Source organism: Zophobas morio, unplaced genomic scaffold, assembly GCF_036711695.1.
Source record: "Zophobas morio isolate AGI-343-1 ecotype UQ-CSIRO unplaced genomic scaffold, CSIRO_AGI_Zmor_V1 ptg000049l, whole genome shotgun sequence".
In the NCBI taxonomy this organism is placed as follows: domain Eukaryota; kingdom Metazoa; phylum Arthropoda; class Insecta; order Coleoptera; family Tenebrionidae; genus Zophobas; species Zophobas morio.
The window spans coordinates 2,384,095-2,408,802 of NW_026972154.1; the positions used below are offsets into that span (position 1 = coordinate 2,384,095).

Consider the following 24,708-nt stretch of genomic DNA (forward strand, 5'->3'; position numbering starts at 1 on the left):
ATATGACCAGTGTTGGGGACAGATACTTTTAAAAGTATCTAGATACAGATTGTTTTCGATTTTTTAGAAATGTATCTAGATACAGATACAAGAAAACAGATACTTTTTGAAGCTTTGGCGAATAAAATAACTGAAAACATGTTTATGTATTTTTGTATGTATTATTTAATGAATTTTTTAAAATTAACAACATTTCGAACGTGTTGTCACCTAAATTATTTCTTCTTGGTGTCAGAATTTGGTCTCCGCTACTAAACATCCGTTCCACAGGTGCAGAAGAAGGGATTGTGGTATTAAATTTAAAAAATAAACATTTTACTGTAGCATAGTTATTCAAGACTCAAAATATTTTCTTTTTTCTTGCAAATAGGCCATCGCTTCGCTGTTTGATGTGTCGCAAATTGTGCAATATTTATTACGTACGCTTAAAAAGAATATTTTTTTTGTTTTTATTCCCATACTACAGCGTCCAAATTGTGTTTGAGTTTATCTAATAATTATCTCCAGCATTAAAATTAATATTTCAAAAGAATACGGGAAATGATTATTCTGTGCTGAAGGTCTGTTGTCGGCAACCTGTTATAAATTATTATTCTTTAATATCGGCTTACGATGTTTTTATGACCATGTCCGGTAATCGTCTATCCCGGTGCGGCAGGTATACACAATTTAGGAAGAATTGCTGGTTCCGTTTAAGGCAAAATAAGTACAATTTCTTAGAAAGGTATTTAAACACTTTATAGGATCAAAGACTGCTTGGCAAGCCGGAATCACCAGAGTGAAACTTTAAATTTTCAGATTTTTGTTGAAACTCATTTTATTTTAATCTCGTTTCACGATTTCTGAGAATATATCACGATAAATTATTCTACCGAGGGTTGTGAAAATATTAATTGTATTGCCCAAGATTTAAACTTAAACATAATCGGCACATTCTAGGGCAAAACGGACCTGCCAAGCCCGCCTCGCGTTAGGTCCAACAATGAAAAGTGAAGAAATGACACATGTGGCAACAGGAAAAGATGCTACATTTGTCTGAAAAATAAAGATATAAAACAGTAACAAATATGCGATTTATGCGAGAGAAATATATGTATTGAACATTCGATTAGTCGATTACAGAACTAATTTGTGCTAATTGAAAAAATTAATCATTATGTAACACGGAATTATTATTTTCTAAAAATAATAACATACCTTAAACAAATATTTTTACTATCAAAATTACTCTTATTTAATAACACAAATACAACCAGCGGGCCTATCGGATCCAGGTTGCTCAGGTACACAGATAAAATGCATTGCCCCGATAAGCGTAAAATGCAGTGAATAGTGAATTGTGGTTTATGGTTTTTAAAATACCATCTTACCATGGCTTAGATTTATTACCCCTCAGGATTATATTTAAAGATGTAGGTATAAGTACTGATGGCTGCAATGTAGGAAATAATGGTATTTAAAATATGAAAATTTCCGTGACAGAACACTATTAGTGGACTTCTTACCTCTATTTTTGTTTATGTGACCAAAATCACCAACATGAAGTATCAAAAATTACTACTAGTATAACTCAACTAATAACTACTGCGCCATTAATTTTGTATCTAGATACAGATATTTTGTGCTAAAATTCGATTTTATCTAGATACAGATACTAGATACCCAAAAATGTATCTAGATACTTTATTTAGATGCAAGTATCTAGATACTGCCCAACACTGGTGACTGGTATTATCTATAATTTTTTGTCATATGCTTAGGCGTTAATATAAAATATATAAATACATTTTCGCAAATTCCAGTTTTAAATGTTTCTAGTAATCAGGATTTGTTAGACTGTACTTCAGGAGCGATGTAACTTCTGCTTAAATAATCTTAATTAATGAAACATGAGATGTACAATCTTTATTCTGTTTTTTATTTTCTGAGCACAAGCTGAGGAATGGCTACTTTCGTGTTTTGCCGTCAATTTATGACCCTTAGGTGGTCTCCCGTTTCCGCGTTACTATCGTCTATGTGCCATATTTAATGTACGTTTTATAAATATTGCGTGGATGGTAAAGTGCTAACCAAAATTTGTCTGATGATCCCCCCAACAATTTGATAACGTCACCTCACAAATTTTGTAGGTAAATGCTATTTAAATTTCGGAATATCCTGTAGTTGTGATCTATGAATCCGCGTCGATTTTCACAAGAAAACAACATGAACTGGAGCACGAAATGTTAACGGTATTCAAAATTGAAGCAATCAGCTAACTAATGAATTTCAGTAAGTTTATATTTTGAAAATAAGTATATCAAAGAAACATTTTCTATTAGTTGATCCTTAATTTTTTATTGAATAATTCCTATCTAAAATGTCTAAAATATGATGAGTTTATAAACTTCTGGTTTATCATTCCGTTCATATTTTTTGGATTTGCTTATCCAAGGTGACTGAAAAAATTAATGAATGTGAATTTATTTTATTGGTTTAATCAGGAACTGCAGAACCCAATGGTTTGAAACCTTGAATTATATCTTCTTTTGTAATGTGAGAATGGAAACTAATAGAACGTAGGCTGTAAAAAAAAAAGCGTTAACCGTAATTTTTTTGTTATACTACTTATTTGCTATAACATTAGTTTTTTATTTCTGAAGAAAAAAATTAGAGAACGGGTGGGTGGGCGGAGTTAAGTTTAACTTTCTCCTACAGAATCTTTACCAGCAAGCACTAGCCCCGCCCACCCACCCCCTCTTCATTCCAGTGATTAGTCTTAATATTGTTCAATCATTTACCAGAATCAATCTTATTTTAAGACATACTAGCTATGCCCAGCCGCCTTCTATTTTCTTAATTAATACAATTTTGCAAAATCGAAATTTTTAAAATTTTTTGAATAACCTGGATTTGTTGGACTGTACTTCAGGAGCGAGAGAATTTCTGTCTAAACGACCTTAAACCAACTTTTTGACAGAAGTAATGTGGTTTTGATTTGGAATGACTGGATTAAGTAGACATAATTTCTTCGTCTTCAGAATATTTTTGCTTACCAACAAAGCCAAAACTTCCACACGTTTGCTTATAAGATAAGGAAATTCTTCTTTTTTTGAAGATTTCGCTTCGAACGATGAGGCCACATATAGAAAGGAAGATTTTCTGTATGTAAATAACTATTGAAAATATACCATCAAATTTTCTAGTGTGTAATGTTTTACTTATGTTGAATTTTACCTTCACATCGTTTATTGTTCGCCCAATTTCAAAATGGACTTCTTCGGGAATTTAGGGTCAAGAAGAACGAAAAGCTCGCGAGAAGAAAGAGTAATATTTCATTTAGATATTGTAACATTTTTGATAGCATGTCCCAAATATTTAAAGTCCAAACCTCAAGGTTCATATTTGGAATGGACACATTAATATCCAAAAGATTTTTCCGGGTTTTGGTCATGTTAATCCAGAAGCGTTTAGACGTTTCGTCCACTTTCAAAATGGACTTCTTCAGGAATTTAAAGACAAAAAGAACGGAAAGTTCTGAAGAAGAAAGAGTAATATTTCATTCAGATTTTGTAATATTTTTGACAGTATATCCCAAATATTCAAAGTTTAAACCTCACGGTTCATATTTGGAATCGAAAATTTAATATCAGAAAGACGTTTTTCTGGTTTGGATGATGTCAATCCTGAAGAGTTTAGATGCTTCTCCCACTTTCAAAATGGACTTCTTCAGGAATTTAGGGACAAAAAGAACGAAAAGTTCGGAATGCAACATTTCTGACAATCTGTTCCAAGCATTTAAAAGTCCAAACGTCAAGCTTCATACTTGGAATCGAAAAATTAATATCAAAGATGTTTTCCGGGTTAGGATCATGTGCATTCTGAAAAAAGTTTAGACGTGTCGCCCATTTTCAAAATGGACTTCTTCAGGAATTTAGGGACAAGAAGAACGAAAAGTTCGATAGAAAGAGACAGGTCTTGTCCGGAAAATATCCTTTCATTAATAATAACAATATGGTAGTATTTTATTTAGTTTTTTATAATATTTTTGACAGTATATCTCAAAAGCTTTAAGTCTAAACCTATTTATTTTATTGATGATTTCATCAAAATTAGTGATCAACAAACAGCCGTATTAGGGGTGAAAAAGGGGTCAGTTTCAAGTCAAATTAGCGACGTCGCAAAACAGCGTTGCTATCTAATGGATTGTATTAAATTAATATTTTCTAGGTAATCACAGTTTGTAGAAAATGAAAATACAAGTTTCTGTTTCTACATGTTGGTGATTTTATTAGATATTCGAAATTAATGAACCCTTTAAGTGTAGTGAAAACTGATTTCAGAAACTACATCAAGTGGGTTAATTTGAAATTCTGATGGGCACTAACATTGATTAAGAAATTACAGCATATAATCTAAAATGTGTTTATTCACACATTCTTCTACAAAGCTTATGACGTCACCTTTATTGAAAAATACGTCCAAGCACGAAGTATTATTTCCGTTGTAATAATATGTTAAATAAATTAATATATTTCTGAAATTTTGGAGACAGTGTTACATTGTATATTATAAAAGTCAATAGACATATTGGTGACGGTAAATTGCCAATTTCTTCATTTTGACACAAATTTCCAAATTTCAAAAAATTTTAGGGTTTAATTAATTTGTTTTGTTTGGTAGGTTATTATTGTAATGATATTAAAAAAAAACTAAAACACTGTTATGTCAAGTTGTCTATGGCCGCGATTGTAGTAAGTTAGGGAAGTGTTGTAACTATTTGACATATAGTTACCTAATTTCTTCCATTTTCGTCTTCCGTCTAATTCATCTGTTGGGAATTTTGTAGACAGAAAATCTCTGAAAATACTTCACGGAATGTTGTTAAGTTATAGACACATTTTTTAAGAATACCATGTAGACGGTAAAAACAAAATCGAATTTAATCTAATAATTCCCACCAAAAATTTGATGACGTCATAGCAAAATTTTGCTAGATAAATCCTGTCTATAATATGGGGTATGATTGATTTATACTTGTGACTTATTAATAGATCCTAATTTTGACCTCACGTACATAATTAATATTTATCCTCACTACAAAATTTATTAAAACACTTTTACTTGAAACATACACCATAACATTCTACTTTACCTCTCCCTGGATATCCACTCCTATTCTTATTTCTATTTGTATAGGAATTATCGTAAAAAATAAAATTTAGAGAATCAAATTTTATAAATTAAGAAACTGGACTTATTTTGACTTCAGAAAAGAATTAACTTCGGTCTAAGTAACTTCAGACCAATCTTTTTAGACCTGTTTATAAAATTCGGAACGTAAACAATCGTTATGATGCTTGTTTTATTCTCATCAATAATAATTAATGGTCATAGTAAACATCACAAGCAAAGTTTAATAAATACCTCAAACAACTAACAATCAATTTTTTGTTTACGGATGCTTGAAGTGTTCCATTTCGTGCTCATGTCACTGCAAACAATAGTGTTGACAATGAACTGGAAACATTGACACCTTTGAAAATTTATTCAATGTAGGTATTGCAAGTCAAATTCCAACCTTGAATTTCGTACAATTTCCTCTGGGAAACTTGTTCAGTTTCGGAAAAACGCCTAAAAATATGGAAAAATTCACAACTGATAAATAATTTCGTTACTGGCGACATGAGAATTGTATCAGAAAGGTTTTAATAAAAAAATATTCTCATATTATGTGCTTCGTTATGATTTTTACGGAGATCACAAAATTCACCGAAATAAAATTTCCCATTTAGACAAAATTTACTCCGAATGAACACCGGACGAAGTTTCTGGAGTGATTGTAGTATTCATTTCAATACGTTCCTTCAAAGGTGCAAAGATCGTATTGACGGAAACGACAAAAATTATTCGAGGTGCAAAAAACGAACGTTGACATTTTTGAAAATTATTTAGACAGGTGATTGTCCCAACATTAGCACACAATAGTGTTAATGTGAAAAAAAATCTGTATATTTACTTTTCAACACCTTCCCGTAGTACATATTTTCAGTGGAAATATAAAATAAAATTTTAATGATCATCGGAAAAATATCAGTCATTTTTCCAGATTATGCACTATTTTATAAAAATTTCTTTGCCAAGGACGTCCACAGCTATATTGTTTTTATTTTTTCTAGCTCTCAGTGAACGTTTTAATTTCAGACGCTGTGTACATGCATAATTAATAATATAATAGTTGATTCTATAGAAGGTTTTTTGGTTGTTCTAATAAATTTATTCAAATTATTCTGGTTATTTTCTTTCAAAAATTCTTATGCATAAATAAAATTATAAAGGATGTTTGCGATTTTTGTTTTCTGATAATACTCTATAACTACCATATCCGCATTTTTCCAGTTTTCAATTTTTATTTTGTCAATTTTTCTATTTACAATTTATCATTTATTTTTTTCAATTATTCGATTTTTCAATATTTCAATCTTACGATTTGCAACTCGTCGAGTTTTTATTTTCAAAATTTTTCAGTTTTTCGCTTTTCAAACTTTTGGATGTTTCACTTTTTAGATTATGAAATTTTTTGATATTTGAATTTTTAATAGTCAATTTTTCGATTTCCGTTTCTTCGTTTCGGTTATTTCATTTATTATTTTAGTTTTTCGATTTTTCCAATGTTACGTTTTTCAAGTTTTCGATTTTTTTAGTTTTTCGAGTTTTCAATTTTAGATTTCTCAGTTTCATTATTTTTCAATTTTTTGTTTCATCAATTTTTGATTTACAATTTTTCTAGTTTTCATTTTAAATATCTAATAATAATAATATTAAAATTTTTTCACTTTTTCAACTTTACAATTTTAGAATGTTTCCATTTTTCAATTTTTGAATGTTAGAACTTTTTCATTTATTTGATTTTCCAATTTTTCATTTTTGTAAATTTTCGATTTATAATTTATCCTTTTGTTCATTTTCTTTATTTTTTTCAATTAGTCGATTTTTCAATTTTATAATTTTTTGTTTTTTCAATTTTTGGATTCTGTAATCTTTCATTTCTTCAAAATTTAGACTTGCTATTTTTCGTTTCGGTTTTTCATTTTCTTGATTTTTAGAATTTTTTCAATTTTTCAATTTGTAATTTTTCAATTTTTCATGTTTTTTTGTTCCTTCAATCTTACGATTTGCAACTCGTCGAGTTTTTATTTTCAAAATTTTTTTTCATTTCGATTTTTTATTTACTTTATTATTTTAGTTTTTCGGTTTTTCAATGTTCTTATTTAATAATTTTTCTGTTTCACGATGTTAAATTTTTCAATTTTTCGATCTTTCAACTATCAGATTTTTTAGTTTTTCGGATTTTCAATTTTTGATTTACAATTTTTATAGTTTTCATTTTAAATGTGCAATAATAATATTGTAAAAAGTTTTTCTCTTTCTCAACTTTCCAATTATAGATTTTTTCATTTTTCTATTTTTGGATGTCAAGTTTTTTATTTGTTTGACTTTCCAATTTTTCATTTTTGCAATTTTTCGATTTACGATTTGTCTTTTCGGTTTCTCATCTTCTTCATTTTGTTCAATTATTCGATTTTTCAATATTTCGATTTTATAATTTTTTGTTTTTTCAATTTTTCGATTTAAAATTTCTCGAGTGTTCAATGTTTAATTTTCAATTTTTCGATTCTGTAATATTTCATTTCTTCAAAATTTTGACTTGCAATTTTTTGTTTCGTTTTTCATTTTCTTTATTTTTACAATTTTTCTATTTCTTGATGTTCCCGTTTTATAGTTTTTTGTTTTCTCAATTTGATTTTTTTTAATTTTTCAATTTGTAATTTTTCAATTTTTCATTTTTTTTGTTCCTTCAATCTTACGATTTGCAACTTTTCCAACTTTTGGGTGTTTCACTTTTTAGATTATGAAATTTTTCTAATATTTTCAATTTTTCTATTACCTTTTCTTCGTTTCAGTTTTTTATATACTTTATTATTTTAGTTTTTCGGTTTTTCAAGGTTTTTATTTAATAATTTTTCTTTTTTCCAAAGTTACATTTTTCAATTTTTCGGATTTTCAACTTTTCGATTTGTCAATTTTAGATTTCTCAATTTCATTATTTTCCAATTTTTTGTTTCATCAATTTTTGATTTACAATTTTTCTAGTTTTCATTTTAAATATGTAATAACAATAATTTAAAAACTTTTCACTTTTTCAACTTTACAATTTTAGAATTTTTCTATTTTTCAATTTTTTTATGTTAGAACTTTTACATTTGTTTGATTTTTCAATTTGAATTTTTTCAATTTTTCAATTTGTAATTTTTCAATTTTTCATTTTTTTTTGTTCTTATTTTAGTTTTTCGGTTTTTCAATGTTCTGATATAATAATTTTTCTGTTTTCCGATGTTCAATTTTTCAATTTTTCGATTTTTCAACTTTCAGATTTTTTAGTTTTTCGGATTTTCAATTTTTGATTCACAATTTTTCTAGTCTTCGTTTTAAATGTGTAATAATAATAATAATCTAAAAAGTTTTTCTCTTTCTCAAATTTCCAATTATAGATTTTTTCATTTTTCCATTTTTGGATATCAACTTTTTCATTTGTTTTTACTTTTCAATTTTTCATTTTTGCAATTTTTCGATTTACAATTTATCGTTTCGGTTTTTCATGTTCTTCATTTTGTTCAATTATTCGATGTTTCAATATTTCAATTTCATAATTTCTGGAGTTTTCAATTTTTAATTTTTCAAATTTTCGATTCTGTAATCTTTCATTTCTTTAAATTTTCTATTGGCAATTTTTCGTTTCGCTTTTCTTTTTGTTTATTTCAACAATTTTTTTAATTTTTCCATGTTCCGATTTTATAATTTTTTGTTTTCTCGATTTTTTTCAATTCTTCAATTTGTAATTTTTCAATTTTTCATTTTTAAAATTGTTTCGTTTTTCGCTTTCCCAACTTTTGGGTATTCCACTTTTTAGATTTTGCAATTTTTCGATTTTTGAATTGTTTGATGTTTTCAATTTTTCGATTTGCTTTTTTTCGTTTCGGTTTTTTATTTACTTTATTATTTTAGTTTTTCGGTTTTTAAATGTTCTGATTTAAATAATTTTTCTTTTTTCCAGTGTGAAACTTTTCAATTTTTTGATTTTTCGTTTCTTCAATTTTTGATTTACAATTTTTCTAGTTTTCATTTTAAAGGTGTAACAATAATAATTTGAAAAGTTTTCCACTTTCTCAACTTTACAATTTTAGAATTTTTCCATTTTTCAATTTTTAGATGTTAACTTTTTCGTTTTTGACTTTTTAAGTTTTCATTTTTGCGAATTTTCGAATTGTAATTTCTCGTTTCGGTTTTTCATTTTCTATATTTTTTCCGTTATACTATTTTTCATTGTCTCGGTTTTCTAATTTTTTGTTCTTTCAATATTTCCATTCTGTAATCTTTCATTTCTTCAAATTGCCGATTGGCAATTTTTCGTTTCGGTTTTCCGTTTGTTCTATTTTTACACTTTTCCATTTTTCGATGTTCCGATTTTATGAGTTTTTCTTTTTCAATTTTTGCAATTTTTCAGTTTATGGTTTTTCAATTTTTCATTTATTTTGTTCCTTCAATCCTGCGATTTGCAACTCGTCGAGTTTTCGTTTTTAAAATTTATCTCTTTTTCAATTTAGAATTTAGAATTTTTCCGTTTTTCAATTTTTGGATGTCAAGACTTACCAATTATTCGACTTTTCAATTTTTCATTTCTACAAATTTTCCGTTGTTATTTTCTTTATTTTTACAATTTACAATTTTTCAGTTTTTGGATTTTCCAACTTTTCGATGTTTCAATTTTAAAACGTTTCAGTTTGTAATTTCAGGAATTTTCAATTTTTAATCTTTTGATTTTCCAAAATTTAGATTTTTGAATTTTGCGTTTTCTGGATTTTTCAATTTTTCTTTTCTGATTTTGCACTTTTTCTAGTTTCAGTCTTAAACATGTAATAATAACTATCATTTTAAAAACTTTTCACTTTCAAAATTTGACGATTTTCGAATCTTTTTTTCATTTTTGGATTTTAAAACTTTTTCGTTTGATCGGCTTTTCAATTTCTCGATCTTTCAATGTTACAGTTTTTCGACTTTACAATTTTAATTTGATTTTCCAAATTTTCGATTCGATTCTTTTTTTTCTTCTTATCAAGTTTTCAATTCTTTTCGATTTTTAAGTTTCTCGATTTTTCGTTTTTAGTGTTTCAATTTCTCGTTTCTTCAGTTCTTCGATTTGCAGTTTTTTGATTTTCCACTTTTTCGTTTTTTCAGTTTTTTACTTTTCTAATAAAAAAGTCGAGAAATTACGAAAATCAAACTATATATGTTTTGTAAAATCGAAATATAAAAATATTAAAGACATCGTAAAATCGCAGGAACTGAAAAATTAAAAATTGAAATAATAAAGGAAATGAAAAAACCAAACATTGTAATGTAAAATGGAGAAAACGAAAATAAAAAAATCGGGAAAATGAAAAATAAAAATCAAGAACTGGAAAAGTTGAAGAAACAAAAATTGTAAAAGTAAATGAAAAGAAGCATGCTGCGCGTTCATTTTAGATGAGTTTTTCCATTACACAAATTTAAGTTGACGTCATTAATTTTTTGGAAGGGGATAAACAAATAAATTTTGATTAACGATTTACCATAATTATGATAACCCTAAAACGTTTGCAAAATTTTAGAGCATTTGGTGTTGCAGTTTGGATGTTAAATTTTGCAATTTAATGTTACACAATTTTGATTTTTTTTTTTTTCAAAAATCTGGATGTGTAGAGTAAAAACTGAACACGGATTCAGAAACATCTCAGTATCTTATTTTATAAAATTGAATTAATATTTACTAGTATAAATTTTGGTCCTATTGTTCGGCTAGACAGACAGACACAGAAAGACGGAAACGGGAGGCTATTTTTATGTGTGAATTTAATGTCCGCTGATGACACCTTACACCACATTTGATTAATGTTAAAATTAATTATTTTCTCCCTGAGGAAGCTAGTAAAACTGATTACTTAGGGGCTACGTCACATTAGCATTTAACCCTCACTTGAAACATCTGTAAATAAAATGTCAAAAAAATTGTTCCTTTTTAATGACACAGGAAAAATTCAACCTTATGTAAATCTGTTACTCAATATTCATGACTTTACCCCACTGAAGTTTTGATTCTTGACAAGAACTATGAAATACCTTTTCAAAATGTATATATGTATGTATTGTGTCCACACTGTATTATCAATAGATACATTGTAACATGGAATTAATAGCACATTCCACATCTATTCGCTAATTACAACCTAGTTGGCAAATATTTTGTTTAAACAAATTCGAGCAACAATTAAAGGGCACGAATGACAAAATCGGTACTTCGTCGACGCCTAGAAGAGTCAATGACATCGATCGACTGACTCACTAGAACAGTTTCTTTTAATTTTGTAAATTTACCTTGTAGTGCCATATGATGAAATATGTAGAAGCACGACACGTTCACTTTCTCCAAAAAATGAGTTAGAGTTATTGACAACCTTTTATTAAAGTACACACACAATAAACATTTGATTACATAAACAAGCTTGATTTGCATTGATGAGTACGGAAGCGAGAGGCAGTACTTGAAATTTAGTAACATTCAAAAACCTATTACAGAGGCAGCGATTTATCAATTCAATGTATCAATAAAGGTGCCATCAAACTTTGATTTACTGGCACAAAATAGCCCGAGTATTTTTATTGCTAATAAAATAAAATTTATAACGTGCGTGCGAAGTTAATTTTTGCCATTTACTGACTATTAAGCCACTGAAGAATCATTTTATTATCTATTATAAAACCGTCTCTCAACATGCACTAGTGTAGTAGAAATAAACTTAGAATGTTGTATTTTATTTTAGTGCATCGGACAGCGGTTTTTTCCGTCGATTAAACACCAACATCGGTTGCAAAAGCGCATCAACACTGGAGGATTTTACGACTTTAGCTTTTGTAAATATTCTGCAACACTTTCAACTGATATTTTCATTTAACCTTGTCCATTTTGCATCATATTCTAAGTGAACATGAGTGATTTAGGACCCTAATGAAATCTTATATTATTGGTGGGTTTGTTTGAGATCTAGCCCACACTCTAATTAAAACAAGTTTAGTCACATATGGTGGCGACTGGATATGCAAAAACTAAGAGAGAAAGAAAGACATGCGACAAACAAAGAGGATTTAGGAAATTTTTGTAACGTGGTGGAGGAAAAGTCAGAGCAACGTTATTAACTTATTAGCAAAGAGTGTGGTGGATGTCGTAATGGTACTTGGTTTTTAAGTAGGGTTTTCGTTGACAAGAAATGTTGCTCTGAAATGGCCAGAGAAAAATAATTAAATGCAGGAGTGGTAAATAAGTTTTGAATAGTTTTAATACGGAATAAGCATTCAACAATAGTAGGTAACACTTGGGGTTACGTACTCAAGGCTGTATTTTGAACAGAATGGAAAGAGTAAAAGTGAAAACGTGAATAATAATATCATAATCCATAATTTATTACCAACAATGATGTGACTTTTGTCATCGTTGAACTAAAGTATATAAAAAGTGGATGATCATTGTGACAAAATACTAATCACAAATATAAAAATTTGTTTAAAAAATCTCACTAAATAATGATTTAAACATGAAAATCAGCGAATTCTTGCTTCTGTATCAAAACATATCTTAAAACGTAGTTTCGTATTTAGGGACAAACTTTAAGTAAATTACAAATATCATCAGTTGAGTGATTTTTATTTTTCCTATATTGTATACTTAAGATAGGCAACCAACAATTTAACGTGTTAAATATAAATAATATTGTTACGTTGGATGGGTGTTTAAAATCAGCGTGGGTTAAACTCAACAATTTATTTCTTAGTAGCCAGTGTTGGGGAGAGATAATTTTAAAAGTATCTAGATACAGATTGTTTTCGATTTTTTCGAAATGTATCTAGATACAGATACTTTTTGAAGCTTTGGCGAATAAAATAACTGAAAACATGTTTATGTATTTTTTATGTATTGTTTAATGAATTTTTTAAAATTAAAAACATTTCGAACGTATTGTCACCTAAATTATTTCTTCTTGGTGTCAGAATTTGGTTTCCGCTACTAAACACCCGCTCCACAGGTGCAGAAGAAGGGATTGTGGTATTAAATTTAAAAAATAAACATTTTACTGTAGCATAGTTATTCAAGACTGAAAAATCTTTCCTTTTTTCCTGCAAATAGGCCATCGCTTCGCTGTTTGATGTGTCGCAAATTGTGCAATATTTATTACGTACGCTTAAAAAGAATATTTTTTTTGTTTTTATTCCCATACTACAGTGTCCAAATTGTGTTTGAGTATATCTAATTATTATCTCCAGCATTAAAATTCATATTTCAAAAGAATACGAGAATGATTATTCTGTGCTGAAGGTCTGTTGTCGGCAACCTGTCATAAATTATTATTCTTCAATATCGGCTTACGATGCGGCAGGTATATATGCATTTTAGGAAGAATTGCTGGTTCCGTTTAAGGCAAAATAAGTACAATTTCTTAGAAAGGTATTTAAACCCCTTATAGGATCAAAGGCTGCCTGGCAGGCCGGAATCACCAGAGTGCAACTTTAAATTTACAGATTTTTGTTGAAACTCATTTTATTTTAATCCCGTTTCACGATTTCTGAGAATATATCACGATAAATTATTCCACCGAGGGTTGTAAAAATATTAATTTTATTGCCCAAGATTTACACTTAAACATAATCGGCACATTCTAGGGCAAAACGGACCTGCCATGCCCGCCCGTCTCGTTAGGTCCAACAATGAAAAAGTGAAGAAATGACACATGTGGCAACAGGAAAAGACGCTACATTTGTCTGAAAAATAAAGGTATAAAACACTAACAAATATGCGATTTATGCGAGATAAATGTATGTATTAAACATTCGATTAGTCGATTCCAGAACTAATTTGTGCTAATTGAAAAAATTAATCATTATGTAACACGCAATTATTATTTTCTAAAAATAATAACATACCTTAAACAAATATTTTTACTATTAAAATTACTCTTATTTAATAACACAAATACAACCAGCGGGCCTACCGGACCCGGGTTGCTCTGCTACACAGATAAAATGCATTGCCCCGATAAGCATAAAACGCAGTGAATAGTGAATTGTGGTTTAAGGTTTTTAAAATACCATCTTACCATGGCTTAGATTTATTACCCCTCAGGATTATATTTAAAGATGTATAAATACTGAAGGCTACAATGTAGGAAATTATAGTATTTAAAACCACACTATTAGTGGACCTCTTACCTCTATTTTTGTTTATGTGACCAAAATCACCAACATGAAGTATTAATAATTAATACTACTAGTATAACTCAACTAATAACTACTGAAAAAAAGTAAAAAAAAAAATGTATCTCTATCTGCGCCATTAATTTTGTATCTAGATACAGATATTTTGTGCTTAAATTCGATTATATTTAGATACAGATACTAGATTCCCAAAAATGTATCTAGATACTTTATTTAGATACAAGTATCTAGATCCTGCCCAACACTGGTCGAAGCTTATGTTTAATAAAGTCTGTTTATTGGATTTATTCTCGTTCTTTTTATGTGCATCGCCATTGCAGTGTTGTTCAAAGTGTGATTTTTTTCGCACTTAAACTAGGAAACAAAAATGTGAATATAATTCAAGCTTCAGTATTTTAAATGTTTACTTACAACTTTTCCACACAGTTTGCAGAATACCTCATTGTCTTTGGTTGAAGAAGGAAATTGAAAATTAGTGTCTAAATTATTCCCTAACCATAATTTGATTTTATCGTTCATGGATGATTTTACCTTAGGCATTTTGGGGATTCTTTACTGTATGCACAAAAATCAAAACCGGCCCCAGCACACTCACTAACACGCAGAGACAATGGGCCATATGCATAAAGGTGAGCAGATGCTTATGCTCCAAAATTTTGGAATTTATTTTTTTATCGCAACAGAATTTGTTAATAAATCTTTTATCACACTGAACCCGTAACAAATTACAGACCTAATAATTAAAAAAATTGTTCATTTCGCCCAAAAAAACACGTTTCTTTGGGATTTATTCAGAAAAATTTCGAGCAAATGCTTTTGCTCACTATTTATTCATACGACCCACTAAGTATCACTAACAATAAACTTCTAAAATAAAATGCTTTTGCAGAGATTCACCTCCTTTCGGCTATATTCTAAATGAAATGCAGGCCAGCGTTGTCAGTTGGCGACGCCAACCCGTACCATTAAACTCAAGGGCGTTGTTTGCAACCCATTTTTAAACAATCTGCCAGCCGAAACAATGAATTCACGGAAAATCTCTATTGTGCAAGCACGTCCGCTTCGTTGGTCGTGGAATCCTATTTTAAGTCTTTTAAAATTTACAATTAGGTCGTTTAATTAACACTTTAGGTCTCTAACGGTAAATTAGGCATTTTATTTAGTAATAAATGGGCGTTAGATAAACAGAATTTTTTAAATTCGGATAAATATATAAATTTCACTGCAATGCCTGTAGTAGATATAAAAAGGCAAACAAACTAAGATGCGAAGCCTATTAATTACAAAGTAATTATGTACAAAATCATTCCGGCACAACTTGACTGATAGTATATGGATAGTATGTGGACCTTCCCAGTCTGGTGACAACTTCGAGCAACAACCTTTCCTTCGACGGGGATTATAAAGCCATACCAAATCCCCTGCCTGGAATCCTGCTGAGTTACCCTTGAGATCGTAGCGTGTTTTCATTCTGTTACTCGCCACGCGGATCTTATGGCGCAGCGTTTCGTGAACGTTCAGCAGCTTCTCCTTCAAATCATCGACGTGATCTATGATCTTCGGTTATTCGCTCGGAGAGCCGAACAAGATATCACAAGGTAGACGAAGATCTCTTCCGAAAACTATGCTCTCCGGTGTCTAACCCGTCTTGTCATGAACAGCTGATCGATAAGCCAGTAGGAACAGTGGAAGATGTCGATCCCAATCTTTCTCACTGTGGGTGCAACGGCGTAGTCCGTCTCTTCTGTATCCCTAGGACTTTAGTCGCCCTTTGGAATAGGTTTGCTCGGAAGTTTGTGCCTTGGTCCGAATAGAGTTCCATTGGGACCCCAAACCTGCTGATCCAATTGTCAATCAATCGGTATGGCCATTTGCTGAAGTAATCACTAGAGAGCGGATTTCTGTCGGGCTAGACAAGGCCAAACTCGGTACGGCTCGTACGGGATGGGAATTCATTGCAGTTAAGGGCTGCACTTCGTTTATTTGAGATTAGAATAACGCTGCTTCGTTGCACTCTGCTGTTAATTCTCGTTCTCATTTATCTAGCCGTTTGATTAATAAATCGTTAATTGTATTTATGGAATAAGTAACGATTAAATTTAGTGATTATCTATCACCCGCTACTGAGTCCCGGCGATCCAGCGCGTCCCCACCTATAATCGTGACGTAGCCCGACAGAAATCCGCTGTCTAGTAATCACTGACGACCATTATGTACTTATTCCCGTCCTCGGTCACCGGGAAAGGAGCTGCTATGTCCACTCCAATTCTTTCGAAAGGCGAACCGCCGTTGTATTGTTGCATCGGCCCTCTCGCTCTAGTCAGGGGTCGCTTGACCGCCGCACAGGTCGTACATTTCTTGCACCAGTTCTCGACATCATCTCGACAACGGACCCAATAGAATCTCCCTTCAACTTTAGAAAGCGTCTTATTGATTCCAAAATGAGCACCAAAAACGCCGTTGTACATTTCTCGGAGTACTTCCTTGGTTCTGCGTGGTGGTATGTTTCCCATCCGGCCTCTTCCAAGCTCGCTCAAGCAATCCGTTCTCGACACTCGGGGAATCCCACTGAGCCCATAACGCTTTGAAAGAGGGTGACTCGTCTGATATTTCCGACTAAGCTGGCCATTCTGCCCCATCTTCTTTCCATTTGAGCAGCGGCATCAACGTCCTCTTCTTGGTATTTTCTAAGCTATGCTGTAATCCATTCTTCATTTTCTACGACTGCTGTCCTTCCACAGTTGAATCTTGCCCCAGTGTTTGCAGTGCTTACACGGTCTTTTCGACAAAGAGTCTGCATTATTGTGGAGATTTCAAACCCTGTGTCGAATTTTGAATACTTTTGAAGTCGTTCAAGCCATCTAGCCACTTGTCCTTCGGGATTCTTCAAGTGTTCAACAGCCTTGACAATAGCCAACAACTCCTTCCTCGTAGCACAGTAGTTCTTCTCGGGTTTTGAAAGTACACTACTGAAGTACTCATGACTTTTTCTCCTTTGTAATGCACCTGTAACAATACAGCACCTATTCCAATGTTGCTCGCGTCTGTGTCCAAAATGAACATTCCCGATGATTGAGGATGGGGCAGAATAGGACTAGAGCATAGTGCGTTCTTCAGTCTTTTAAAGGCTGCTTCACATTCCACGGTCCAATTAAAGTGATGCTTCAAATCCGTCAACCTGTGCTGAGGAGCAGCAGTATCAGCAAACCGTCGATAAACCTTCTGTTGTACGTGCACAATCCCAAGGAACTCCGGACTACGTGCTTATTTCTTGGTTGGCCAATCGCGAATTGCACTGATCGTTGTTCCGGTAGTCTCGATCCCTTTTGCCGAACCAGTATGCCCCAGAAATTCTACTTCTTTTTAGAAGAAGAGGCATTTCTTCGGATTCAGCTTCTAGTTTGCCTCTTTCATTCGACTAAGTATTTCTTCCAGATTGGTCAAGTGCTCCTTAAATGTGTGTCCCATTACCATGATGTCGCCTAAATAAACCAAACATGTTTTCCATGTCAGAGCTCTCGTAATACCATCTCGATCAACCTCTCAAAAGTAGCCAGAGCGTTACAGGGTCCAAAAGGCATTACGGTAAATTAATATAAGCTGCTCCTGGCAGAAAAAGCTGTCTTTTCTTTATATTCTGGATGAATACCAACTTGCCAGTAGCCGCTTTTTAGGTCTAACGTGGAAAACCAGGCGGACCATGATAATGTTGTGAGCATGTCATCAATTCATGGAAGCGGGTAACTGTCCTTCTTGGTTACATCGTTCAGTTTCCTGTATTCTGCACATAATCTCGTTGATCCATCTTTTTTGGTGACTAGCACTACAGGTGAAGAGCAGTGTTGGGCGGTATCTAGATACTTGTATTTAAATAAAGTATCTAGATACATTTTTGGGTATCTAGTATCTCTATCTAGATAAAATCGAATTTAAGCACAAAATATCTGTATCTAGATACAAAATTAATGGCGCAGATGCAGATACATTTTTTTATTTCACTTTTTTTTCAGTAGTTATTAGTTGAGTTATACTAGTAGTAATTTTTGATACTTCATGTTGGTGATTTTGGTCACATAAACAAAAATAGAGGTAAGATGTCCACTAATAGTGTTCTGTCACGGAAATTTTCATATTTTAAATACCATCATTTCCTACATTGTAGCCTTCAATACTTATACATCTTTAAATATAATCCTGAGGGGTAATAAATCTAAACCATGGTAAGATGATATTTTAAAAACCATCAACCACAATTCAATATTCACTGCGTTTTACGCTCATCGGGGCTATGCATTTTATCTGTGTACCTGAGCAACCCGGGTCCGGTAGGCCCGCTGGTTGTATTTGTGTTATTAAATAAGAGTAATTTTAATAGCAAAAATATTTGTTTAAGGTAGGTTATTATTTTTCGAAAATAATAATTGCTTGTTACATAATGATTAATTTTTTCAATTAGCACAAATTAGTTCTGTAATCGACTAATCGAATGTTCAGTACATACATTTCTCTCGCATAAATCGCATATTTGTTACTGTTTTATACCTTTATTTTTCAGACAAATGAAGCATCTTTTCCTGTTGCCCCATGTGTCATTTCTTCACTTTTTCATTGTTGGACCTAACGCCAGGCGGGCTTGGCAGGTCCGTTTTGCCCTAGATGTGCCGATTATGTTTAAGTGTAAATCTTGGGCAATAAAATTAATATTTTTACAACCCTCGGTAGAATAATTTATCGTGATATATTCTCAGAAATCGTAAACCGAGATTAAAATAAAATGAGTTTCAACAAAAATCTGAAAATTTAAAGTTGCACTCTGGTGATTCCGGCCTGCCAGGCAGAATTTGATCCTATAAGGGGTTTAAATACCTTTCTAAGAAATTGTACTTATTTTGCCTTAAACGGAACCAGCAATTCTTCCTAAAATGTATATACCTGCCGCACCGGGATAGACGATTACCGGACATGGTCACAAAAACGTCGGAAGCCGATATTGAAGAATAATAATTTATGACAGGTTGCCGACAACAGACCTTCAGCACAGAATAATCATTTCCCGTATTCTTTTGAAAAATTAATTGTAATGCTGGAGATAATTATTAGATATACTCAAACACCATTTGGACACTGTAGTATGGGAATAAAAACAAAAAAAAAATCTTTTTAAGCGTATGTAATAAATATTGCACAATTTGCGACACATCAAACAGCGAAGCGATGGCCTATTTGCAGGAAAAAAGAAAAGATTTTTCAGTCTTGAATATCTATGCTACAGTAAAATGTTTATTTTTAAAATTTAATACCACAATCCCTTCTTCTGCACCTGTGGGAGGGGTGTTTAGTAGCGGAAACCAAATTCTGACACCAAGAAGAAATAATTTAGGTGACAATACGTTCGAAATGTTGTTAATTATAAAAAATTCATTAAACAATACATAAAAAAATACATAAACATGTTTTCAGTTATTTTATTCGTGAAAGCTTCAAAAAGTATCTGTTTTCTTGTATCTGTATCTAGATATTTTTAAAAGTATCTGTGCCCAACACTGTTTATAGTGTAGTTGTTAATCACTGCACCAATTTGGAAATAATGCAATAATTTATGCTTATATAAATATTTTTAACAATGTGTTGAAAGCCAAAGCCACAAAAAAACAATAATTGTCAAATTTATTTAATTTATTCAAATGCATTACAATGTATTTTAGGAATATTGTGTAGATACTAAAACGATAACCAAAATTTCCCTAATTATTCCGAGCAACAATGTGATAATGTCACCCCAAAATTTTGCATAGTAAATGTTATTTAAATTAAAGTAGTAAAACACATCTAATATGTATGAAGAAGCTACTTTCAAATTTTTTTTATTGTAAAAATCTGTATAAATATTCTGAAGTCTTTGCATGCTTAAAAACTCGTTTTTCGAAAATTGTAAGATATAAGATTTCACTTTTTTTGCTTATAATAGGTAAATACGAAATCATAGTGAAACACTGCAAGTACCATTACATGAGATACAGGGAAAAGAGAGGGTACAAGAGCTATGCAATAGAATACAAAAGGCCGTGGGAGAAGCTGAAAGTAGTGTACTGAGGCAAAGAACAGAATGATCAGTGATTTGATGATGAATGTAAAAAGACTTCGATCAAGGAGAAAACTATATAAGAACACATTAAGTAATGATTCGGAAGAAAATAAGGGAGAATTTAAGAAACAAAACACATGTAACTATATAAGATAATATGAAGGAAAGACAAAAGGATGCACCGACTAAAATTTCGCTTGAATCATATATCTTTATTTTCTGAAAATTTTGAGAAGTGAGTAAATTAAAACGACACCTATTTAAAAGGAAAACCGACTTTAATAAACGCAGATAAACGTTGATGAAACAATGATGATGAGATAACGGAAATTGCCAAAATATGTGTCGTATGCAAAATAATGATAAACACTATGCAAAATATGCATGAAATATATGTTAATTGGTGTTTAGTCTGCACAAACAAGCATTAAAATTCAAGTAAAAAAATAATGTTACCATATTACGATCTTAGCATTTTTTAAAAAGAAAAACCAAGACCTTAAATAAATTTTGCTTTAATAAAGTTTTAGCGAGATATTTGAGTTTTTTATTTTTCATAAAAACTTCAGTGTGGTCATTTGCATTAAATTTTAGTAATTTCAGAAGTAATTACGTTTTACATATTCCGTTTGAAAAGTTATGAATAGTGTTTCAACTTAAATCAAAATCACTGTTAAGTTTCGTCTCAGAAAAAACGCATAAGAAATTTTGCCAAATCGTTAGAATTATTATTACAAATGAACGATCGGATAGAAACCAAGCTTGTAATATCCGCCTCAGTTGTTATACAGGGTGTTTTTGAAATACACGTACAAATGAAAATCAGAAATTGGTTTCAGAAAGTAGATGACAGTAACAAGAACAAATTCTAATAAAAGTCTGTTCGTTCTCGAGATAAAATTGCATGAATAAGAACAAGTTAAGTAATGATTCGGAAGGAAACAATGAAGAATTTAAGAAAAAAAAAACAAATATAACAATATAAGAAAATATGAAGGAGCGAAAAAAGGATGTATGTATACAACAATTTTGGATTTGAATAGGTGCGAGTATTGCAGGTAATTTACGGTGAAAAAATAGTGTTTGTGGATTCTTGTACTTACCTACCATAAGAAGCAGGTAAATTAAAACGGCACCTATTTAGGCAAACCGACTTTCATAAACGCATAGTTCTGAAACAACACTATTTCATTTTAGTGGACAGTGGAAATTGCCAAAATATCGGTCGTATGCAAAACAGTGATAAAATATGCAAAATACGCATGCAATATGGATTAAGATATAAAAATTCAGTGTGGTAATTTGCATTAAATTGTAGTAATTTCAGAAGTACTATTTGGAGCACGCTTTGTGTATTCCGACTCAGTGGCGGCGTAAATCACGCTACGCCGCCACTGTTCCGCCTGACAATTTATTAATAGTGTTTCAGCTGAAATCAGAATAACTGTATGTTTTCTTCTCAGAAAAAACACTTAAGGAATGTTTGCAAAACGCTAGCATTATTATTGTTAATTTTATTATAATGATAAAAAGGCCAAGCCCGTTATGCTCGCGTCCTCTACTGTTCCGGAGGGCTACGTGAAGCAATCATTGACCCAAAAATACAAGTTTCTAAAAAGATTTTTTTCTTGTATTGATGAAGCGGAGGCAAATGAACTTAAAAAAATAATACACTCATTACAAGCGAAGCCACTAGATCTATTACTAACATTAAAACCCAACGTTAGTGCGGTAGGTAGTTTTTAGTCCACACATTACACATTGTTGTAACTATGGTTGCAGGGCTTTATATACCTTTCTTGTACGCCTGTACTAAATTCCAGATACAAAAGCAAAAAGACAAGTACAAGCATGACAGTAAAACAAGAAATAGCAACGAAAATTAAATTAAAGCTGTGCTTGGTCTGTTATATTTGATATTTGGCAGGTATCTATACGGCTAATAGACTAAATTTAGACGCTCTATGGCAAACTGATGGAACTGGCATTAAAATATTTCGCTTCACAATGTCCCTTCAGAGATTTAGATTTCTCCTTTGTTGTTTAAGATTTGATAATATTATCAATACCAGACAAGAGAGGAAAGTCTTTGACAAGTTGGTACCTATACGAGACTTTTTCGAAAAATTTGTTCAAAATTGCCGACAAAGTTACGTACCATCCGAATATTGTAATACAGACGAAATGTTACCGTCTTTTAGAGGAAGGTGTCCATCTAGATAATATTTGCCAAACAAGCCTGCAAAGTATGGCATAAAAATGTTTACTTTAGCAAACTTATTATGTATCAAAGATGGAAGTATATTTAGGAAAGCAGCCGCCTGGTCCATACCAGATCGATAAATCTTGTTGAACCAACATCAGGAACTGGTTCATGAGCTATGATCTCTTACTTGAATTACTGGACCAACATAAGCTCACAGTGGTCGGTGCAATGCGGAAAAATAAAAGAGCTGGCTCCAGAATTTGTAGAAACAAAAGAAAAGAGCATTCGTCAGTTTTTGACTTTCAAAATTAAATAACGGCAGTGTCTTATGTGCCAAAAAAAAGCAAAAGCGTTGTTATATTCATTACAATGGACAATTACAAAGCCATTGATTCGGAAAATGGTAAACCTGAAATTATTATATCATATAATCAAACTAAATGTGGCGTTTACACCATAGATCAATTGTGTGCCACATATAATACATCCAGAAAAAGCAGAAGGTGGCCACCAAATATAATTAAATGTGTTTTTGAAACATAATGCGTTCGAATCATAGACAGTAGCAGATTATCTGTGAAGTGCTACGAGATGTTTTCCAAAGTACTGATATTATACAATTTACGACATAATCGAGAGGCAATATTTCAACTGGCACATCGTGTATGTAGACACTCCTAAGTATGCCTAAAGTTCCTGCTGTTACCAAGCCGAAAGGACCATAGAACTGGTCGGCCCATCCGGTGATGGGTTCTGTATTACAGCTTGTAACTAAAATGACATAGTTACTACAGGATATTGTAGTCATTTCTGAGTTTCATTCCGCTAAATCAAGTACAACGTTTTGTGTTGACACAGCTTAAGATTAGCTGAACGTAACTCAGAAGTGGGTTTCAGCATTCAATTCACCAATAGGAGGACGTACTACTGCGACTGGCAAACTCTCACCAGCAGATTTAACCAAATCTTCCGAAATGTTCTTCGAGTAAACATAAGTGTTTGGAAAATTCTCCAATAAACTAAAAACCAAGTGAGCAAATAAATCACAGCATTAAGAACACTTACCGCGGAGTGATTTCGTCTAAAATATCCTCATGCAAAGAATTAACCACCGCGAAAAATTTTTCCGGCGTCAAAGGAGGCTCATAAAACTCTTCTTTAATGTCCAAATGTACGCAGTTGGAAAAAGCGGTAGAAACGTAAACAAAAGCCTAAAATTGTAACTCACTTTTAGCCACTGCTGTGTTTTCCTTACCTTAAGGTTTGCCATTCCTTTGGCCAATTCTAATATATCTCGGATGGCTCTGACAAACAAAGCAGCTTTTTTCAAACACTGATCAAATTTAACGCATGCTGAGGCATGAATGACGCAGGTGGTTTCTTTTTTTAAAACCGCTATGTCGTCAACACTCAATCCAAGAACCGGTTCTTCGCAGTCACCATTAACGATACAAGCTTTTTCCAAGACGTGTACGTTTTTGGATTTCAGTACAGCAAAACACTTCAAGACACATTTCAGGCACGACATTATGCGAATAAAAACTTACGGGTAAGTCGAAAAGTTCTTTCAGACGTTATTCGCTGCTTTTCTTTTTCTTTGACCTAATTAATAATAATAATAATAATAATATAGATTTATTCATACGACAACTACAAGTTGTATAGAATACGTCAAATCAAAACATATACATATCTCATTTCACATATATTTACATATATTTGTGTACTCAAATACTATAAAAAACACATTTATGTTAAAACACTATCTTGGAGAAATTCATCAAGCGAATAGTAAGCTTTATTTGTTAGCCAACCTTTCAATGTTTTTTAAAAAAAATTTACGTTTAATTTTTTTACATCATTTGGAATCTTATTGAAACATTTAATACCCAAATAAGCAGCACTCTTTTCGAAAAATGATGTTTTATGTTTGAGTATTTTCAAGACGTTTTCATTTCTGGTGGAATACTTGTGGTGTCCGTTTAAAGTATTAAAATTATTCAAATTGTTTTTCACATATATTGCAAGATGGAGAATGAACAAACATGGTACAGTTATAATTTTAAGTTCGACAAAG

At 31.6% G+C, this 24,708-nt stretch overlaps 1 protein-coding gene across 3 annotated transcripts in view; it reads right to left on the minus strand.

The window, feature by feature from the left end:
• Positions 1-24,708, minus strand: part of LOC135142707 (putative fatty acyl-CoA reductase CG5065) — a 35,040-nt gene that overhangs the window by 4,866 nt on the left and 5,466 nt on the right. For 2 of the 3 annotated variants that reach the window (XM_064074458.1, XM_064074459.1), the window contains exons 3-4: positions 23,697-23,842; positions 23,541-23,650 (exon numbers count right to left, since the gene is read on the minus strand). In XM_064074458.1, the coding sequence (XP_063930528.1) occupies positions 23,541-23,650; positions 23,697-23,842 (256 nt within the window). Of the gene's footprint in view, positions 1-23,036; positions 23,403-23,540; positions 23,651-23,696; positions 23,843-24,708 lie in introns of those variants that run through there. The other variant, XM_064074457.1, reaches the window with a different exon arrangement.